Raw genomic sequence first — 22,048 nt, 5'->3', positions numbered from 1 at the left:
CTTTATGACGCACTTTATTTTAACTCTAATATGGTTACATAAAAAAATAAATCTAGGAGGAATATCATCCCAAAAAATGGAGAATTCAAACTAAAAGCATGTCTAGTCAAATTGTGCGCCCATAAATCCTATTCCTGCGTAAGAGTTTTACTACTTAAGTCTTATGTACTGTGAGGGAAGGAATAACCGCCTAGAGAAAAAAAAAGTGCTAACAACCGTCAACCAAGTGAACTAAGTACGTACAATTTACGTAAAAAAAACTCGTACATTAGAATAGCATTGATCTTGTGCGCCACATAATACATTTCCAGATTGCAGTGGGTACCGTAGTTGCACCAATCATGCATGCTCCAGCACCTCCCTAGCCATCGCCCATAATTAAGCTTGTATGTGTTCTCTGGAGGTTTACAGCATGTTATTCCATGTACCTTTGCACTCAAGTGAGCTCCCCCGCAATTGCTTGCCAGAGCTTGTATTTCAAAAGCTGTTCGTGGCGGCGAAAGCTACAACTTCTCCTTTCACCAACTTTCTGCCACCAAATGTACCAAGCTCTCACAATGATTAATTTTTTTAAAAAAAAAGGCAAAAGATTTGTCACGTATATTAATTAAGAGAGAAAAGAGTTTGTGTTACAAACACCCCTTAGCAATACAGGGAGGAATCACTCTCCTGGCATGATGGACCCTAGTTTCTTAGCTCCTGTTGTGACCCAAGACGATGCCTCCCTTTTCATGTTGTCGAGAAGAAATGTAGGCGGGGCGGCCATGTTGCGGAACACATGGGCGTTTCACTCGTTCCAGATCGTCCATGTGGTGAGCATGATGAGCGAGGCCATGGCCTTCTGGTTGGGGACGGAAGCATCGGTTAACCCAAGCCACCAATCTAAGGTGGAATGCCTCAGGGGCCAAGTGGAGGTGTCAACGTGAGTGAGTTGCAGTCACGCCTTGATCAAGCCCCATAGACGAATGGTGAACCGACATTTGAAGAAGAGATGGTCAACCGATTCATTCTGATGCATGCATAAGGGGCACGAGCCACAGTTAGGCCAACTGCGCTTGGCCAATCTATCCGCGGTGCAGACTCTATTTTGGATGGTCAGCCAAGCAAAGAGCTTGACCTTGGGTGGAGCCCAGATTTTCCACACTGCATGCTCCAAGGGAGAGCGAATGAGTCTAAGAAATTGCGCTTTGTAGGCGGATTCCGTTGTGTGGAGGCCACTAGTAGAATGCTTCCAAAAAAATTCATCGTCAATATCCTCCTGTAGGTGAAAATTCCGGATGGTGGCCCAAAGCTCGAGAAATTTTCTGAAATGGTCTATAGAAACTGGACATCATCTTGACCTTTTTAACCCAAGCACCATCCTTTAGCGATTCTCGCACCTTCAATTCTTCCTCGTTGATGCCGCGTAGATGAGAGGGGCCATGTCCATGGGTTTGCGGTTGTGCACCCATGGAGAGTTCCAAAAGGGGGTGCGCCCGCCATTTCCCACAATAATAGTTGAGGAGGCATAGAAGAAGTTGTAGTGTGCGTCATCGCATGGGTTGCCCATGCCAACCCACGTCTTAGTTGGCTCCTTCCACTCAAACCATATCCAACGAAGCCTAAGAGCCCTAGCAAATTTCTCCGTGTTTAGCACTCCAAGACCCCCATTGGCGATTGGGCGACAAACGGTGTCCCAATTAACCTTGCATTTGGCCCCGGTGGTCTTGTTGGTTCCTTCCCAAAGGAATGCTCGCTCAAGCTTGTTGATATTTTTGAGGGTGCTTGGAGGGATGACGAGTGAAGTGATTAATTATTTCAATCCGACATGACCAAGAAGAAAAGAACAGGTGACTTGTTGCTCGGCTGACGCAGAAGTTCCAATAGCACTATAGAACTCAATCGATCTGTCAACGCAAGTTGCTTTATCAATTACCTGCATCAAGCCCAACGCGATTTGTACTTGCTCCGCACCTGCACAGGTGAACATCGAATGCTTGATATCCTCTTGACCCCTAGAGCAAACTAGAAATTGTGCTGAGGCTGGAATATGTCTATTTGCTAAGATGGACAGGCCCGGTATTATTCCATTTAGAGCTTTTCATGCAAAAAAATTGTCTTTACTAGGCACCTGTAGCTTCCATAATATATCCCAAACTGGATTACGTGTGGACGTCCTCTTACCATCAGATCTTGTGAGTCTATGTTGATGGGAATGTTCCCATTTAATATTGTACCCTGAGCATAGAAAAAGGTATACGATTTGGTGTAATTCCATGCCACAAAGTCTTCATCAAGTTGCTCACTTTGATGGATCCAAAGGATCCTTTCTACATCAATATGATAAAAGATATCTCATTAGCACCTCATCGCAGTTCTCAATGGGTCTATAAGCTCATCAACTGTTTGGAGAAATATATGGCCTTTAGGTGTTTGGACCATGCGAGATTGGCTTCCCAGGATCCAAAAATCCTCCCAAATGTTGATCATCTCACATGTACCCACTCTCTAGATATGACCTCTTCAGAAGATGTTAAGACCAACAACAATGATTTGCCAAGTAAAAGATGATCCCTTTTCGGTCCCGCCTTAAGCAAGTTGTAGTTTGGATAGTATTTTGCTTGAAGCACTTGAGCCCATAGAGAATCAAGAGGTTATATGAGTCTTTGGGATTGATTCGCCAACATAGCCAAATTAAAATAGTGCAGGTCACGAAAGAACATAGCCAAATTAAAATAGTGCAGGTCACGAAAAGCACATACCTCCATCTTTCTTAGGGACATACATTATAAACCAGACCATCTAGTACATACGTTTCTTTTCCTCCGTGTCTCAACGCGAAAACTCAGCCATTGCATCTGTCATTTCCATGCACAGTTTCTTTGGGATATTAAAAACCGACATGGCAAACACAAGGATAGAATGAATCACCGACTTTAATAATATTTCCTTCCCTCCCATCGGCAAGAATTTTTTTCCAGCTTTTCAATCTGTTTATTCTTCTCTCTAACAGATGAACAAAGTTGTCACTTCTGTCAACCCATACCATGGCCGATAAACCAAGGTATTATCTGACAAAGCTTCACACATAATATTTATCTCCCTAAAAATATCTGCCTTCGGGTCAACATTCACATCACCACGAAAATAGATATTGCAGTTTGCTTCACTCACCAATTGGTCAGAACTTGCACAATATTGATCTAGAACTTGTCTCAATGAGGTTGTATTAGTCATACTAGCTTTCATAAGGATCAGACAATCATCAGCAAAATAAAAAGTGAGAAACTGATGGTGCTGTTATGCAAACCTTAACACCTTCAATGCCACGAACCTCCTCTATATGAGCCAGAAGACTAGGCAGACCTTCTGCGCAAATCAAGAACAAATAAGGGGGACAGAGGATCTCCCTGCTGGAGTCCCCTATTCAAGAATAAAAGAATTTGTCTCTTGATTATCAAATATCACATTATATGTGATTCATTGAACACATGCCATCAACAAATACACAAACTCAACATAGAATGCCAAATGAATTTGCATACCACGTAGAAATCGACATTCGACGGGATCATAGGCTTTATGCATGTCTAACTTGTTGGGGAACGTAGTAATTTCAAAAAAATTCCTACGCACACGCAAGATCATGGTGAGGTATAGCAACGAGAGGGAAGAGTATCGTCCACGTACCCTTGTAGACCGTAAGCGGAAGCGTTATGAGAACACGGTTGATGTAGTCGAACATCTTCACGATCCGACCAATCCAAGTACCAAACGCACGGCACCTCCGAGTTCAGCACACATTCAGCTCGATGACGTCCCACGAACTTCGATCCAGCAGAGCTTCACGGGAGAGTTCCGTCAGCACGATGGCGTGATGACGGTGATGATGTTGCTACCGACGTAGGGCTTCGCCTAAGCACCGCTATGATATGATCGAGGTGGATTATGATGGAGGGGGGCACCGGACACGACTAAGGGATCAATGATCAACTTGTGTGTTCTAGGGTGCCCCCCTGCCCCCGTATATAAAGGACCAAGGGGGGAGGCCGGCCGGCCCTCCTAGGGCGCGCCAGGAGGAGGAGTCCTCCTCCTAGTAGGAGTAGGAAAGGGGCGCCAGGAGGAGGAAAGGAAGGGGGAAGGGGAGAAGGAAGGAGAGGGAGGAAAGGAGGAAAGGGGGCCGGCCCCCTAGTCCAATTCGGTTTGGGCTAGGGGGGGGGCGCGCCCTGCCTCCTCTCTTTCACCACTTGGCCCATGAGGCCCAATACTTCTTCCTCGTATTCCCGTAACTCCCCGGTACTCCGAAAAATACCCGAATCACTCGAAACCTTTCCGATGTACGAATGTAGTCGTCCAATATATCGATCTTTACATCTCGACCATTTCAAGACTCCTCGTCATGTCCCTGATCTCATCCAGGACTCTGAACTACCTTCGGTACATCAAATCACATAAACTCATAATACCGATCGTCACCGAACGTTAAGCGTACGGACCCTACGGGTTCGAGAACTATGTAGACATGACCGAGACACGTCTCCGGTCAATAACCAATAGCGGAACCTAGATGTTCATATTGACTCCTACATATTCTACGAAGATTTTTGTCGGTCAAACCGCATAACAACATACGTTGTTCCCTTTGTCATCGGTATGTTACTTGCCCAAGATTCGATCGTCGGTATCTCAATACCTAGTTCAATCTCGTTACCGGCAAGTCTCTTTACTCGTTCCGTAATGCACTATCCCGCAACTAACTCATTAGTTGCATTGCTTGCAAGGCTCTTATAGTGATGTGCATTACCGAGAGGGCCCAGAGATACCTCTCCGACAATCAGAGTGACAAATCCTAATCTCGATCTATGCCAACTCAACAAGTACCATCAGAGACACCTGTAGAGCACCTTTATAATCACCCAGTTACGTCGTGACATTTGGTAGCACACAAAGTGTTCCTCCGGTAATCGGGAGTTGCATAATCTCATAGTCATAGGAACATGTATAAGTCATGAAGAAAGCAATGGCAGTAAACTAAAATGATCAAGTGCTAAGCTAACGGAATGGGTCAAGTCAATCACATCATTCTCCTAATGATGTGATCCCATTTATCAAATGACAACTCATGTCTATGGTTAGGAAACGTAACCATCTTTGATCAACGAGCTAGTCAAGTAGAGGCATACTAGTGACACTTTGTTTGTCTATGTATTCACACATGTATTATGTTTCCGGTTAATAAAATTCTAGCATGAATAATTAACATTTATCATGAAATAAGGAAATGAATAATAACTTTATTATTGCCTCTAGGGCATATTTCCTTCACAACTTAACTACACACTAACTCCACTTGCCATTCTTCTTTTTTTTAATTGCATGCATACTCTCATAAGCTAGCTAGTAACATATTCTCAGTGAATAGCCTTCTAGGTAGAAAGACACTCAGGACTGGAGAAATAATATCTTCTAGGACAAATTTCAAACATATGGCAATCACTTTGGAGATTACTTTATAAAGGACATTGCATTAAATGATTGGTCTATGTTCGTAGTTAGCTTTGGGTTTTCAACTTTTGGTATCGAAACAATCACCGTGTCATTCCACCCTTCCGGAATCACCTTACTCTTTATTGCATAAAAAACTTGTGAAGTCAAAGAATCGCCCAAAAAGTGCCAACACTTCTTAAAGAAAATTGGATGAAGCACATCAAAACCAGGAGCTTTCATATCCCCAATGGAAAAGAGCTTTCCTCATTTCGTCGACAGAATAAGGCTTCATCAAACTATCGTTCATTGCATTTGACACTTTAGGAATCACCTTATTCCATACCTCCAGATCTGGTCCCTCCACTTGTTGGGAAACGTAGTAAAACAAAAAATTCGCACCTACGATCACCCAAGATCAATATGAAGATGCATAACGGGTTGGGATCACGGTTGTTACCGTCACCGAGTTGCAGCGAAAGAAGAACGTGTCGGTGTAGATCATACTTGGAAACATTTTCCATGTATATATATTATCAGTAATACCCGGTATTATCCGATATTCATCGAAACCGTTCCGGTGAGCCCCGTAGATCCACCAGCTTGATGCGTACGCACGAGCAGCCTAGTTCGACCTAGGCAGCGGTGGCGATGGAATTATTGATAACCTTCAACGCACGTCCTTGTTGCACATAATGTGCAAAGTCCACATCTTTTTTACGAGTTTTTTACAAAGAGAAAAGGGGCATGGATCGATTCATCTATCGCTGATCATGCATGTGTGTGAATGGATCGACGAGATCAAGAGGCTTTCCTATTTGGCGCGTAGGGCACGCCCTAGCGACGCAGTGTGTACCCCCTCCAGTGTTCGATCCTCCTTTGGGCCGATCCATTAACAGATTTCTTGCCCTCGGTTTTGGCAAGGTTCTTGGACCTTACCTGAACCAGTTTTCTTTCCTTTCGGTTTTTACGTATTTTTTCTTTCTTCTTCTTTTTCCATTTTGCATTTCTAATATATATTCTATTTTATTTTTATTTTTCATAATTACTTTGCAAAAATCTTTCAAATTTGTGAACATTTTTTGAAATCATGAACAGCTTTTGAAACTAGGAACATTTTTTTAAAATCATGAATATTTTTTAAATTTGTAAAAAAATTTCAAATTGATAAATATTTTTGGAATTGACTACTTTCACCTTTTTTGTGAATTTTATTTTCAAATTTCCGGACATTTTTTGTTCATCGGATTTTAAAAATATTCATCAAAATTCCAAATTTGTTCATCGAATTAAAAAATTCAGCAATTTCCAAATTTGTTAATCTATTTTCAAAAAATGTTCATCAAATTCAAATCTTGTTTATTGAATTCAAAATTTGTTCATCCATTTTTGAAAAAACAATGTTCTTGAATACAAAGTTTGTTCATCAAGTTCAAAAAATTTCATCATTATTAGAAAATGCTAATAAAAATTGTTCATCAAAATATAAAAACATTAAAATTAACAAATGTTCATTCTTTTGCAATTACGAACATTTTTTGAATTCAATAAGTGTTTTTTTTATTCAGTGAACATTTTTTGAATCTGTGAGCATTCTTTTCCTGAACATGTTTTCAAATCATGAAAAAAAAAATGAACATTTCACAGTTTGTAACTTTTTTTGAGATCCCGAATTATTTTTAGAAAGGAAAAAAAGTTCAAATAGAAAAAGGCAAAAAAAACAAGGTGCTTCTGGCTTTCCCGCCCCACACATGGGCTATTCCCTAGCGCGTACAGCGCCAAATATGAGGTTCCGAGATCGAGCATATAAGTAACATGGGCAGTGGGCTGCTGGAAGCGAAGCCGGGAGCCCTGGTGCGGCCGTACGAGCTTCTTCCATCGGCCATGTGGCACCCTTGATGGGCCACCCTGATGCCTTGGGCCAAATTGCTGATAACTAGCATTAAAAATAGTTTTGGACCCTATAGTCTGTGCCACCAGGTTGGCCCATAGGGCTCCGTCCTGCGGGCGCACTCTTCCCGAGGTGGCGAAGGACAATGCAGACAACCATAGCCTCCTCCATTCCGCATGGGGCGATACATCGGTCGACGGATCTGGAGTGGCCGAAGTCAGATCCGCTATCCGACATGTCGGAGAGGGCCGGAGTTCTCCGGCGACCAAAGCTACGGAGCGGCCTCTACCGCTTTCCCCACTGTTCTGGTTGAACTAGGGCTTTGGCTGAGCGACCACCTTCTTCCAGTATTCTTAGCTTACTGTCTGCTTCCTGCCTGATCGGTGCTGACTGACTGTTCTTGCTTGTCTTGGGCCTGCTCTAGTTTTGGTGCTGCTAACTAAGGGTCGAATTTCGTGACTTGATGAAGAGGAAGCCGAGTATCTTTGGTCTTGAAGAGTCAGGCCAATCCAACCGCTTGCTCCTGCCCAACTCAGTCTCAGTCGTACCATAATGCGCCTGGACTCAACACTTTTCTTAGGGAGCATGGAGCGGAGGGGAGTGAACTGGAGTGGAGTGGCTAGGGTTTGCTCCGTGTAGCGGATGGGATAAATATATGTGGTGTCGGGATGGCCCAACATGGGCCGGATCCGATGTGATGGACGCGTTTGGGCGTGCCCAGGCCTCCCTATATCCGCCACAGATTTGGGTTGGATATGAGGGGTGTCGCTTAGCCCGGGCGTTTAGGACATGGTATAAGGATCCCTTCTGGGTCATTTTTTTCGACTGGTCAGTGACCAGCCGTCCGCTCGGGCCTATGAAAGGGATTTGAGACGCCTAGTTGTAGATGTTCTTACCAGCAGCTGGCAGTCGGCCGGCTATAGACCTAACAGCCAGCAACAAATACTAAAAGAGAATGATGGGCATGTGAGAAAACCCAGGGTTAAGAGCATCTACGGCCGCAGTTGGCAAATCCGGCCCCTCAAAGGCTCGCGGACGCGCCCGACCGGGCACCCCTCATATTTGCCACTCTGCATCCGCGTATCTCATATCCGGCGCTTTATATCCATACTAGACATGCAAACGTTGATCTATTCTATGTGATCAAATGACGGACAACAAAAATTAGCTACAAAGGAACACAAGGTCGGCTGCAAACGGACATTAAGATACTTCACCACATCCAAAAGATCATAGTTCACCCCCGGACAAGTTCATAAACTTTTACAACTAAAAAAGATAAAACATTGAGGAGGAGGGGGCGGAATCACCACTTTCTCGCCAGGCCTTTGCCCTTCCGGTCGCCAACGCAACTATAGGCGTCTGCGACTGGTGGAGGGTCTTCGTCGTCGCACGAGGAGGTGCAGTTGTCCCCGTCGTCGGAGTCGGAGTCGGAGAGGATGATGAGCCCCTTATTTCGACGGACCGCCCTGTCTAGCTCCCGTTTCAGCCTTGCCACCCGATCCTTCTCCACCGCTGCCTCCTTCGCCTCGCGCTCCGACTGCTCAATAGCGAGCCGGAGCGCCTTGGCGTTCTTTCGTCGGAGGCGGCGAGCCTCCGTCTCCGCTGTCGTGAGGGAGCGGCAGTACACCCATGCGAGGAGATGCACATCCTCGTCGGCGTCCAGCATCGTCCCACGGCGGCGGCGCGCGGACTGCTCCATCGCGTCCCTCTCCCGTGCATGCTGCCTCTTGCAGCGCACGATGCGCGCCTCCGACTCCACAGTGTGCGTGTGGGCAGGAGGCTCGGGCACAAGCACCCAACATTGGCCACGTGGAGGAGCGACCGGCGGGGGAAAGGAGACGACGCGGGGCTGGCGCGGACTATGTTGTCCTTGCCGCTGCGTGCGGGCCGGGAGGGTCCAGGTCCGATGTCCACGTTGCGCCGCCGGAGCGGGAGCTGTGGCGACACTCCAGATCCAGAGTTGTCGCTGGTCTCCACCTTGGACAGCTCCAGCGCAATGCGGAGGACCATCTCCTCCTGGTAGTCGAGCTCCGAGCCGGAGTCGCTGCCGGAGCTTCTCATCGTGGTGGATGGGGTTGGAAAGGGAGAGGAGAGGAGTGGATGGAGAGAGAGAGAGAGAGAGTGAGCTAGGGTTTGAGCTCGCAGTTCAGATTGGGGTTTTTTGTGGGGTCGATGGTGGGCCGGGCCTGTTAGGCGGATGCGCCCGGGCGTGACCGGGCCGCCCCATATCCGCCCTATATTTGGGCTGGATATGAGGGGTGCCGGTCAATCCGGACGTTTGTCCATGATTTGAGAGTTTCAGTTGGGCTGATTTTTTTTGACTGATGAGTGACCGAACGGCTTGCTCGGGCGTTTGAAACGGGTATGAGAGGCTCGGTTGTAGATGCTCTAAGTTCTGTACTTCTGTCGCATGCAAGAGCACGAATAGATCTAATAGGGTTCGAAAGCAACATGAGATGATCAATGCTGCTAATAATCAATCTTTGCCTAAGCTAAAGAAGATCTGGTGCATGCTGCTTTTGTTATGGAGGCGATCAGGAGTTCAGGACAGTGTAGAGGTTTCTTGGCAGTACCAGATGGCTGCCACTGTTCCCGTTTTATGTTTTGGATGTACAGTGCCGGTGCATGAGAGGAAAATGAGCTATCTTAATCTAGGGGAAAATCATTTCAAAAAGGGAAGGGGTTGCTCGAGAGAGGGAGAAAGAAATTCTTCGTCCTGGGAGCTTAGGCTGTTTACTGACTAATTAATAGGGCCAACCAGGCGGATAAGGTGCCCATTTTCTCCATAATGGGCTAACACATGATTGTCTAGTTTTGTTTTATTTTTTTGAAATCATGTACACCCTCCGATTCATATTACTTGTGACAGTTTTAATAGGAGAGTGGTTCAAGCAACTTAGCATGGGTGCAATTTGTAGCACCTGCTAACAATCGCCTAACCGAGTTCGTGTAAATCACAAAATTGTAAGCTCACTCATGCATCAAACATGAGTAGAGCTGGTGCCAACAAACGTATGCAAAGCATCGTAGTTTGCTTCAGAGCATAGTCTACACAGTAGAGCTATAACTGGTACATGCTGCTGCTGACTATCACACCAGATCACATCAATGGCATGCCTGCTGCTTGGGGTAGTACTCCAGTTATTACTTGTAAGTGGGTGTGAGTGCCCAAAAGGCTGCAACGCCTTTAACCACGCCACGCCGGCTGCTGATGAACTGCACGGCTAGCAAGCAAATCAGTAAGTGTTATTCTCTGCCGTGGCACACATGACTGGGGTTACCATGCCATGATCAATCACAGACTGATCACCGGCCGATGGTGGATTAGAACACACGAAAGCACACTCACTGGCGCGCGGTAGCTTAGGTTGCGGGTTTAGATCTCGTCCTAGAATGTTTGTCATTGTGGACGTAGTCAAGAAAAAAAATGTAGTACTAGTAGAAATTCCAGTGACATTTTGTGGAAAACCCCGTCGTCTAAACATTAAGGGTTCTTATCATGTTAACTTTTTTTTCGGGTCTTATCATGTTCATCTAGTCTAGAAATTCCTCGAGCTTTCTTGAATTCTGGGGCGCCCAAAAATGTTAATCCTTTCATCTCAAAATAAATGTCTCAACTTTAATATAGCTTTATATTTTTCAGGAATCTAGTGACGTGATTTTTTTTCATGTACCCAATGACGTGAAGTTGATATACAAGAGTTTCCAAACTAGACCTACACTCTTGTATATGTCTCCACGCCCGAAAAAACAAGGCTTGCACCGATACTAAAGCAATGCCTCAGATTTGCTCATGTTTCCTCTAACCTTTTTCTTCTTCTAAAAGCTAAACACAACCACACAGCTAGTACCCAAAAAGCAAAAGGCCTCAACAAAGTTTATTAATCTGGCGCCAAGGAGGTACCAGAAATGAAATGTTGGGGGCTAGCTCTGCCTGCCTGCCTGCATGGTGCATGCGAGGCCGACCAAGTCCAAAAGTGAGGAGGGGTTGGTGAGGTTTTGTACTCCAATGGCGCCACCCATCCACAAATTTAGTCCTAGGAAGGAAGGAAGGGTGAGGGGGGCAGGGCCCCAACCCCTAACCCTCAATCAACCCAAGTCAAGAACATGCAAGGAGTATGTACCAGCAGTTGCTGTCCAATTACTCATCCTCCTTGCTAACCCAGCCAAGGCAGCTAGCTTATTGGCTTGGCGCCATAGCTTGGGGGAAAAGTGGTGCTGGGTGTTGGATGTGGACGAAGGGAGCAAGCAAGCCACTACAGTACTGGCCGGCCGGGACACCAACACGGCTTAACTGCTAACTTGCAAGTGCAAATTCACAAACGAAGTTATTAATGCGGCAATGATGATGGTGGTGGTCGAGCAGGGAAGCAGATCGGTCGTCGTTGCAAACCTAGCTAGCTTCACATCTCGTGCAAGGCAGCGTGGTGAGATGATGGGAGGTCACTCACATGCGTTGGCTGACCGGCCGGCATATGCCATCGAATGGCCTTAGGACCATGCCAGGCGGCAGCGCATCATGGAGTGAGTATTAATCAGTTCATCATTCGTTGACGCGTGCATGCATGCATGCACATAGTATGTTGCTGGATCACGTATAGTGTGTCTGATGGACCATGTATATATAGTGCGCTGATAGTTCGTGTATGATCCGAATTATTTTGAAAAGGGCCAGGGTTTATTGCACTGATTCTTCTACGTTGACAAACTGGTTTTTCCGTCTATGATCATTCTAGTTAGTTGTACATGATCCTTGCATTTTCTCGATCTATCTACCATGTCAAATCTCGAACAGTGCGCGTGCGTGCGACATGTAGCCGATCTGCTGGACGGACGTAGGCTAGCTGAAGAGGCAACGACGGATCTATCATTTGGTGAGGGTTCACTGCACCACGGCCGCGACGGCCACCACCCCGGTTTGAATTACGGGTTCACGCGGGTACTGTACAAGTACAACCAACGGCGTCGCTGTCCATCGACCAACACACGCTAGATATATACCATCTATCTAGCCTGGTGGTTTGGTGGATCGATCTCGATCTGCACTGGTCAACACGAGGAAAATAAAGCGAGGAAAAGGGACCCATGAACTCTCCGGGGCCATGCCCAAGCGTTACGCCAGGCGCAGCGGGACCGGACCGGACCTCTCTCGACAGAACCATGTTCTCTCTTGACTCTCTCAGCTAGGGGCGCTCCTGAGATTCAACCTTGCTGACAAATTGTCCTCCCGGCGGAGAAGATGCCGGTGCCCCCGTTTACACTAACCAAACACTGCAAGTGTCTGGCTACAGGCTAAGTGGCTACTTATGACGCACATGACACTCTTTCAGAGTGTTCACCAAAACTCGACTAACTCGGTCGAGCTTGCCTAAGCGGGTGACAGTCTTTTGTGCGGTCATTGTCTTTTGTATGTATGGTTTCGCTCTTGATCTTTTGTGTATGTGCGCGCTAATGTTGATTGTGAATATCTTAGCCGACCCGGTATATGATTATCCCCTTGATATTTTGTTACGAGTTAATGAAAAGAACACCTATTATATAGAAAAAAAGAAAAAGGCGGATGACAGGCGGGCATACATACAGACCCCAGACGAAGCGTGTGTTTGTGGTGGTACGAGTCAATAAGTTGCTGCTTGCAACGTACGCAGCCGATGGATGCATGATGGAGCCGACACGGGGTGGTGATGGGGGGTGAACGATTGTCAGCGCACGGCGGGGGGAGGTCCCATCTCCCATGCGTTGCATGACATGGTCCGGCCGGCCGGCCGGCTGCTCCTGTAGGAGCAGCTGCTGCTGCACGTCGCAGGCACAGGCGAACGCAGGCCGGGCGTGACAAGGAAGCATCCTCCTGTTGAGTTGAGAGCATCTCCAGCCGTTGGCTCCCCTGAAGGCGATAAAAATCAACGGCGAAATCGCGTGTTGGGGGCATGATGCCCCCCAGTCGAGGCGCCCACGATTTATTTGAAAACCACAAATTAGGCGTAAATTCATTCAAACTTCGACGAGATCATACATATTTAAAATATTTTACAAAAAAAACGCTACTCGCCGCGCCCCGCCGTCGCCCTCGCCGCTCCTCGCCTCCCGCCGCCCTTGAAGCTCTACATGCCGAGGAGCCTGTAGAACTTCGTGTAGTCGCCGCTGCCGTCGTCGTCGTTGTCGCCTCCTTCGCGGCCGCCGTCCCTACTGCACCCCTTCCCAGGTTGACGCGGCGGGTTGGACGGTCCGAGGGCGTCCTCGTCCTCGTCGCTGTCGAGGATCACCACGTCGTGCTCGTCCTCGCGCCCACGCTTGCGGGCGGCTATCTCCTCCAGGGCTCGGCGCTGCCGGACCATCTCGTCGCAGAGGTAGTCGTCCCGCGCCCATTTTAGGGCCTCCTCGTCGGAGAAGCCGCGCCGGACAATGACCTCGTACTCCGCGGGGAGGCCGGGCCCCGCCTTCGGCCTGACGAGGATGAGGCGGACAGAGGTGGGGGAGGAGTCGGCGATGCGGACGCCGGAGCTGCGGGTGCGGTGGCTGACCGGCGCGTCCTGGGGCTCCGGCTTGACCGGGCGGAGGCTGGGAGAGCCGGACGAGGAGGAGGACGCCCCCGGGTCCATGCGTCTTGGCGTCCACGAGCTCCCACGCCGGCGGGAGATGGACAGGGGAGAGGGGTACTCCAACCTGAGCGTGTTGCCGCCCTCGATGTACTCGAGGACGGCCTCCAGCGCACGGCCGGGCACGCCCCACCATCGGCGGTGGCCTTCGGAGTTGAGCCTCCCAGAGGACACGACGCCGTTGGTGGCCTCGAGCTGCTCGGCGTGGCGGCGGCGGAAGTAGGGCTCCCACAGCGAGCTGTCAGCGACGTACCGTGGGCCTTCCCTCGCCGCCTGCGGCAGAGAGGCGCGGATACGCGCGATCTCCGCACGCCGCGCCGCTCCAGTGGGCGGTGGTGGCACCGAGACCCCGCCGGCGCTGATCCTCCACGCCCCGGGCACCCGCATCTCCGGCGGGACCGGGTACTCGGCTTCATAGAGGAGCCGAGCTTCGTCCTCATGGAGATGGTGGCGGCCGAAGGAAGCGCTCCGCCATGGTTGAACTAGAAAGGCGAGAGGAGAGGGAGGGACGGGGAGGAACGAGGCGTCAGCGGTGGAGAGTATGTGCGTCACCGGCGCGCTGGGGGCGGCTTATATAGGCGGAGGCGCCGCGCGTACGCGTGGCCGCCGTGTTACGTGTGGCGGGCGAGGGACGCGGGGCGTCCGGTTGCGCCGCCCGTGAGGCATCAATGGAGGAGGCTGATCGGCACAGCAGCGCGCGGCAGCTTTGGCATTGATTCGCCGCGGGAACCGAGGCGATGAGGACAACGAAACGTCGAGAAGAGCCGAGTCGCTGCCAAGGAGGGCACGTCGACTTTCGTGCCAAAAACGATTCGGCCGGCGCCCCCAAGCACCCACCAGCGCGCCGGGTTCGGCCTGGGTCCGCCGGCGCCAATTTCGGTCCGAGCCAATGAAAAAAGGGCTTTTGGGGACGCGGCTGAGCCGATTTTTCGGCATCGACGGCCGAAATTTCGCCTGGGAGACCTTGTTGGGGGCGCGGCTGGAGATGCTCTGAGGTGTGTTGGGTCCTCAGCTGTCACACCCCCTCCCTCCTATAAGCCAGTTTTGTTTGGCCGTCCTACATGTATCACATGAGCTAGTGACATAAGCTGGACCCTAAGGAGAACATCCTATCATATGGACGCCCATTATCGAAGGAAACATCCTGTGCATGGATCATGCCATGAGTTAATTAGGTCCTACTAGGCCCTAGCTAGGAGAGGTCGACTGCCATCTGCCTAGCTTAGTTAATTGTGTTACGCCTAGATATGCAATTGGTCCTCTTTAGCCGATTGATCTAGCGCGGTTTGCATGGCTTGGTTCAATGCACAAGATTTTCTAATACAGGTTAAAACCTGCGCCCTAGGACATAAATATTCATAAATTTATCCTAGGAGATCTCAAGCGAATCCATCACACAAACTTACAATCAGAGTACATAGTAGTCGGCAAAGGCAGAACCATTTACAAAGATGAGGTGGATAACACCAACCATCAAGTCTCAGTTTTCTAAAGCAACGCCTTCAAGGAAAAAGTATGCACTTGCACCGACGTAGCTAGATGTCCAGTCTCGAAAGATCGAGACATCGGTTTTCATTTCATATTTTTTTCAAAAAGGGGAAAACCTGGCATCTGCATCAAGCGATGCATAGGGCCATTTCATTTCATGATACGCAATCCAACCAACTACTCAAAGTAAGAACAACAACACGGCATGGCTCCAAGAGGATGACACAAATGCACGTCATGATTCTGCAAAAAGATCGAAAATCTCCATTTCTCTCCTCTCCTTTGGCTTTGATCTTTGTTTTTGCACCGCGTCAGTTGCGGTTGTGCGTCCCATCCTAGAAGAGGAGATAAGGTACGTGCAGTTACCACCCCAATAGTACGTAACCTGCTCGCTCTTTTCTCTATCGAGGGATCTAGGTATATCTTCCAACTCTCCTTCCTACACCATTGTCTACCCTCCTGATTGGGCAGGCTTGAGAAAAAGGAATCATGATCTCCAAAGCAGTGGCCATGATGGACGCACAGACAAGTAAGGATGGGAGGGCTTTTCTTGATTTGCCAGGAACTGAGTACATCAAGATAATTAAATGTTTGTGGTAACATGCAGCAATCAATTCAAGCCCTCGTCTCATCTCATCTCTCGGGAGCACCCACACGGATTATGCGAGTGCGAGCCCCCTGGCCGGAGACCGGGACACGTCACACTCTGCTGCACCAATAGTGCAGTGCTACTGATGCATGATGCCGCCATGCCAGCCTATCGCTAGACCTTAAGAAGAATCAAGCGCTGGCAGAACCCTCAGTAGCTGCTAAACCTCTCCTCTCCACCAGTTTTGTTCGCCCATCCTACATGCATCACCATGAGTGGCATGAGTTGGGACCTAGGGGAGCACATCCTATCATGTGGATGCCCATTACCGAAGGAAACATCATGTGGATGGATCATGACATAAGTTAGGTCCTACTACGCCATAGCTAGGAGAGGTCTGCTACCATCTTCCTAGCTTAGTTAACTGCCTTACGCCTACATATGCAATTGATCCTCTCTGGATGTTCGATATAGTACGGTTTGAACAGCTTGGATCGATGCACAAGCTTTTTTAAGAAAGGTTAAAACCCACATCCTAGGACATGTATTTCCACAAATTTTATTATGGAAGATTTCTTTTTTTTGCGGGTGATTATGGAAGATTTCAAGCAAATCCATGACATAAACTTACATCAGAGTACATAGTAGTCGGCAATGGCATAACCATTTACAAAGATGAGGTTGATAACACCTACCACTAAGTCTCAATCTTCTAAAGCAATTCCTTCAAGGAAAAAGTGTGCACTCGCGCTGATGTCGCTAGGTATCCAATATCTGAGGATCGAGCCAACGATCTTCATTTTTACATTTTTCGAAAAGGGAAAGCCCTGCCCTCTAAATCAAGTGATGCACACGTCCATTTTGATTTCATTATGCCCAATCCAACCGACTAATCAAAGCTAGAACAACACACACACACACACACACACACACAAATGCAATCTCTTCTCCAAGAGGATGACGCAAGTGTGCGGCATGACTCCGACAAAAATTATTAAAAAGCTCCATTTCTATCCTTTCCTTTAGCTTTCATCTTTATTTTTGCACTGAGCCAGTTTGGTGCCTCCTGTCCTACAAGAGAAGACAAGGTACTTGCAGTTACTACCACCACTGTCAACCCACGTGATTGGGTAGGCTTTAGAAAAATATCATAATCTCCAAAGTACTGGCCATGACGGACGGATAGGAATGGAAGGGCTTTTCTTGATTTGCCAGGAACGGGGTACACCGAGATTAATAGATGCTTGTGGTAACATGCAACAGTCAATTCAAGCACTCTCTCATCTCATCTCTCTGGATCCCCCACACAACATGTGTGTTGAGGAATGTACCACGCAACAAAAATTTACTGTACAGTCGCACCCAGGAACACTTGAATATGATAGGATAGATCAATCTCACTAGGTAAATGCATCGGGGAGAAGATCAGTTGATTCCCTGGCTAGGTTATACCTCCCAGTCGTGAGAATTTCGCCTAGATGATCTGTCGATCTAGTGTCGAAGTAGTTGAAACCTCTGAGGTACCCGCACATACTGACATAGAGGTACTGCACTTCATGGAACCAACATGAAGAACAACTCAGAAAACTAGAGAGAGAGAAAACCTAGTGGCATTCTTATCTAGATCTAATGAAGATCAGGGAGAAAGAGGGCGCGAATGCATGGAGGTCTTGAGCTGAGTGGCTTAGTATGTCCTTGGGTGCACCCCTCCCCACCGATAAATAGGTGGGGGCCAAGGGGAGTCGACCAAAACCCCGAAGGAGTCCTCCTCCTTCTGCGCAAGGGAGTCCCAGTCCAACTAGGACTCCTCCTGACTAGCTTGCCAAGGGGTTGTCGACTTGTGTTCATGTGGGCCGCCTTGCCTTTGGAATTGGGAGGGGGTAAGCCCATTAGGGATTGTATAGAACATCGTAGAACCCTTCGGACCTTCTCAAAGCTTCAGTCACCTTCTGTGACACATGCGGACATCACTGGGACACACCAGGACCTCCCGAAACACTTTTGGGGACATCTGAAACACTTTTGAAGCCCTTCTCTCATTCTCCATTATCTCCTAGTTCTCTTAAATACCACTGGTCATGTGGCGTGTGACCCTGTTGGTTTGAAAACATGTGGACATGTCTGGAACACTTTTTGGTCAATAATTATAGATGAGATCTGGACACCCTTAATAATTCCCATATATTCACGATTATCTTTATCTAGGGAACCTTTTGCTTTCGCATATGCTTCCCTTTCTTCGTGATATTTTATAAAACCCCAGTTGCCGGTATCGGATACCAAGTTATCCTCGTTACCTATTTTGTTCTATTTTCTCATGTATGTATTTAGGTATCCCTGCGATCAATATCACGCTTTTGTGTGGCCAGATGATGATGGATGTTGTAATACAGAGTGGGATCGGTGAGCATCTCTCCATTGTTGGAGGAGCAAATCCTAGTCATGAATCATCGAGAACATTGACATAGGGTGTACCCGCAAGCTACCTTTATGATCTCCCAGAAACGGAAAACTTTTGGGAACCCCAATGTAACCATCCGGTATGAAGGCCTACAATATTCTCATGGTCTAAGGATGTAAGTGATGACCCACAAGTATAGGGGATCTATCGTAGTCCTTTCGATAAGTAAGAGTGTCGAACCCAACGAGGAGCAGAAGGAAATGATAAGAAGTTTTAGTAAGGTATTCTCTGCGAGCACTGGAATTGTCGATAACAGATAGTTTTGTGATAAGGTAGTTTGTAACGGGTGACAAGTAATAAAAGTAAATAAGGTGCAGCAAGATGGCCCAATCCTTTTTTTAGCAAAGGACAAGCCTGGACAAACTCTTATATAAAGAAAAACGCTCCTGAGGACACATGGGAATTATCGTCAAGCTAGTTTTCATCACGCTCATATGATTCGCGTTCGGTACTTTGATAATTTGATATGTGGGTGGACCGGTGCTTGGATACTGTCCTTACTTGGACAAGCATCCCACTTATGATTAACCCATCTTGCAAGCATCCGCAACTATAAAAGAAGTCTTAAGGTAAACCTAACCATATCATGAAACATATGGATCCAAATCAGCCCCTTACGAAGCAACTCATAAACTAGGGTTTAAGCTTCTGTCACTCTAGCAACCCATCATCTACTTATTACTTCCCAATGCCTTCCTCTAGGCCCAAACAATGGTGAAGTGTCATGTAGTCGACGTTCACATGACACCACTAGAGGTGAGACAACATACATCTCATCAAAATATCGAACGAATACCAAATTCACATGACTACTTATAGCAAGACTTCTCCCATGTCCTCAAGAACAAACGTAAATACTCACAAAGCATATTCATGTTCATAATCAGAGGGGTATTAATATGCATAAAGGATCTTAACATATGATCTTCCACCAAATAAACCAACTAGCATCAACTACAAGGAGTAATCAACACTACTAGCAACCCACATGTACCAATCTGAGGTTTTGGGACAAAGATTGGATACAAGAGATGAACTAGGGTTTGAGATGAGATGGTGTTGGTGAAGATGTTGATGGAGATTGACTCCCTCCCAATGAGAGGATCGATGGTGATGATGATGGTGATGATTTCCCCCTCCCGAAGGGAAATTTCCCCGTAGAACAGCTCCGCCGAAGCCCTAGATCGGTTCCGCCAAGGTTCCGCCTCGTGGCGGCGGAGTTTCGTCCCGTGAGCTTGCTTATGATTTTTTTTACGGACGAAAGACCTCATATAGAAGAAGATGGGCATCAGAGGGCTGCCAGAGGGCCCACGAGGCGGGGGCGCCAGGGGGGTAGGGCGCGCCCCCACCCTCGTGGATGGTGGGTGGCCCCCCTCTGGTGCTTCCTTCGCCCAATATTTTTTTTATTCTGAAGCATGCTCCCGTGAAGTTTCAGGACTTTTGGAGTTGTGCAGAATAGGTCTGTAATATTTGCTCCTTTTCCAACCCAGAATTCGAGCTGTCGGCATTCTCCCTCTTCATGTAAACCTTCTAAAATAAGAGAGAATAGGCATAAGAATTGTGACATAATGTGTAATGACAACCCATAATGCAATAAATATCGATATAAAAGCATGGTGCAAAATGGACGTATCAACTCCCCCAAGCTTAGACCTCGCTTGTCCTCAAGTGGAAGCCGAAATCGAAAAATATGTCCACATGTTTAGAGATAGAGGTGTCGATAAAATAAAATATGGACATGAGGGCATCATGTTCATTCTTATAACAGCAACATATATATATATATATATTCATATGATTTCTTATGCTAAAGTAACAATTCATTCACAATTTCAAGTATGAATCAGAAACTTCATTGAAAACTAACAAAATATAATCTCAGTCATTGAAGCAATTGCAATTTATCATAACATCAGAAAGAGTCAATATAAGAGCTTTTCAGCAAGTCCACATACTCAACTATCATTTAGTCTTTCACAATTGCTAACACTCACGCAATATTTATGGGTATTAAGTTTTAGTCGGACACAGAGAAAGATGGGGGCTTATAGTTTTGCCTCCCAACCTTTTACCTCAAGGGTAATGTCAACAATAATAGTTCATGAAAACTCACATCCAATTAGCTATATATATCAGGATCTTTCCAACACATTGTGCTTGCCAAGAGATAAAATGTAAAAAGGAAAGGTGAAGATCACCGTGACTCTTGCATGAAGTATAAGACAAGAATAAAAGATAGGCCCTTTGCAAAGGGAAGCAGAGGTTGTCATGTGCTTTTACGGTTGGATGCACAAAATCTTAATGCGAAAGAACGTCGCTTTATATTGCCACTTGTGATATGGACCTTTATTATGCAGTCCATCACTTTTATTTCTTCCACATCACAAGATCGTATAAAGCTTATTTTATCCACACTAATAAATCATACATATTTAGAGAGCAATTTTTTTATTGCTTGCAACAATGACAACTTACTTGAAGGATCTTACTCAATCCATAGGTAGATATGGTGGACTCTTATGGCAAAACTAGGTTTACGGATATTTGGAAGCACAAGTAGTATCTCTACTTGGTGCAAAGAATTTGGCTAGCATGAGAGGGAAAGGGAAGCTCAACATGTTGGATGATCCATGACAATATAATTTAATTAGGATGTAAGAAAACATAACCCATTACGTTGTCTTCCTTGTCCAACATCAACTTTTTAGCATCTCATATTTTAATGAGTGCTCACAATCATAAAAGATGTCCAAGATAGTATATTTATATGTGAAAACCTCTCTTTCTTTATTACTTCCTATTAATTGCAACGATGACCAAAACTATGTTTGTCAACTCTCAACAACTTTTATTCATCATACCCTTTATATGTGAAGTCATTACTCTCCATAAGATCCATATGATCTCTTTCTTTCTTTTTATTATTTCGCTTTTATTTTTATTCCCTCAAGATCATAGCAAGATAATCAAGCCCTTGACTCAACACTAATCTTTATTATATATAGCTCGCGGACTCGATTACATAGAAGGATCATAAAGCAAAAACTCAAAACTAGATCATACTAAAACTTTATTCTACTAGATCAAGATATTACCAAAAGGTTCGAACTAAGAAAAACGGTAAAGATAAAAGTGTGATGGTGATACGATGCCGGGGCACTCCCCCAAGCTTGGCAGTTGCCAAGGGGAGTGCCCATACCCGATACACAGTTCTTCTTTGTTGGTGAAGAAGATGTTGGTGATGATGACAATTGTGCCTTCAGCTTTTTCATATTGTAATTGAGAAGAGAGATCTCCTCCTTTAAATCATCGACCTCCGATTCCAGCTTCAAGATCTTTTCACATAAATCTCCTTTGCTTTTCTGCCGAAAACGAGAAGGAATAGATCGGTTGTTAGACAGTTTAGCCCTCTTGGGGAGATTAGACTTCTTGAACTTCACGTGCATATTCCCAGGTCGAGGTAGAGGGACATCCTCCTCCTCCGAACTTGAATCATTGATCATCCTCAAGTGAGTATCCTCCTCATCATCCGTAGTTCGACCACAAGGAGATAGGTC

General features: G+C 46.7%; 1 protein-coding gene across 1 annotated transcript in view; it reads right to left on the bottom strand.

Annotated features, from left to right (window-relative positions):
- Nucleotides 1-13,458: 13,458 nt before the first annotated feature.
- Nucleotides 13,459-22,048, bottom strand: part of LOC147981102 (uncharacterized) — a 34,351-nt gene continuing 25,761 nt past the window's right edge. The window contains exon 2 of the mRNA XM_087515864.1: nucleotides 13,459-14,311. Within this exon, the coding sequence (XP_087371990.1) occupies nucleotides 13,459-14,311 (853 nt within the window). The remainder of the gene's footprint in view (nucleotides 14,312-22,048) is intronic.

The sequence above is a fragment of the Triticum urartu genome, chromosome 3A (assembly GCF_056163025.1).
Source record: "Triticum urartu cultivar PI428250 chromosome 3A, HENAU_Tu73, whole genome shotgun sequence".
Lineage (NCBI taxonomy): Eukaryota > Viridiplantae > Streptophyta > Magnoliopsida > Poales > Poaceae > Triticum > Triticum urartu.
This window is presented reverse-complemented; position numbering and strand designations above follow the sequence as displayed.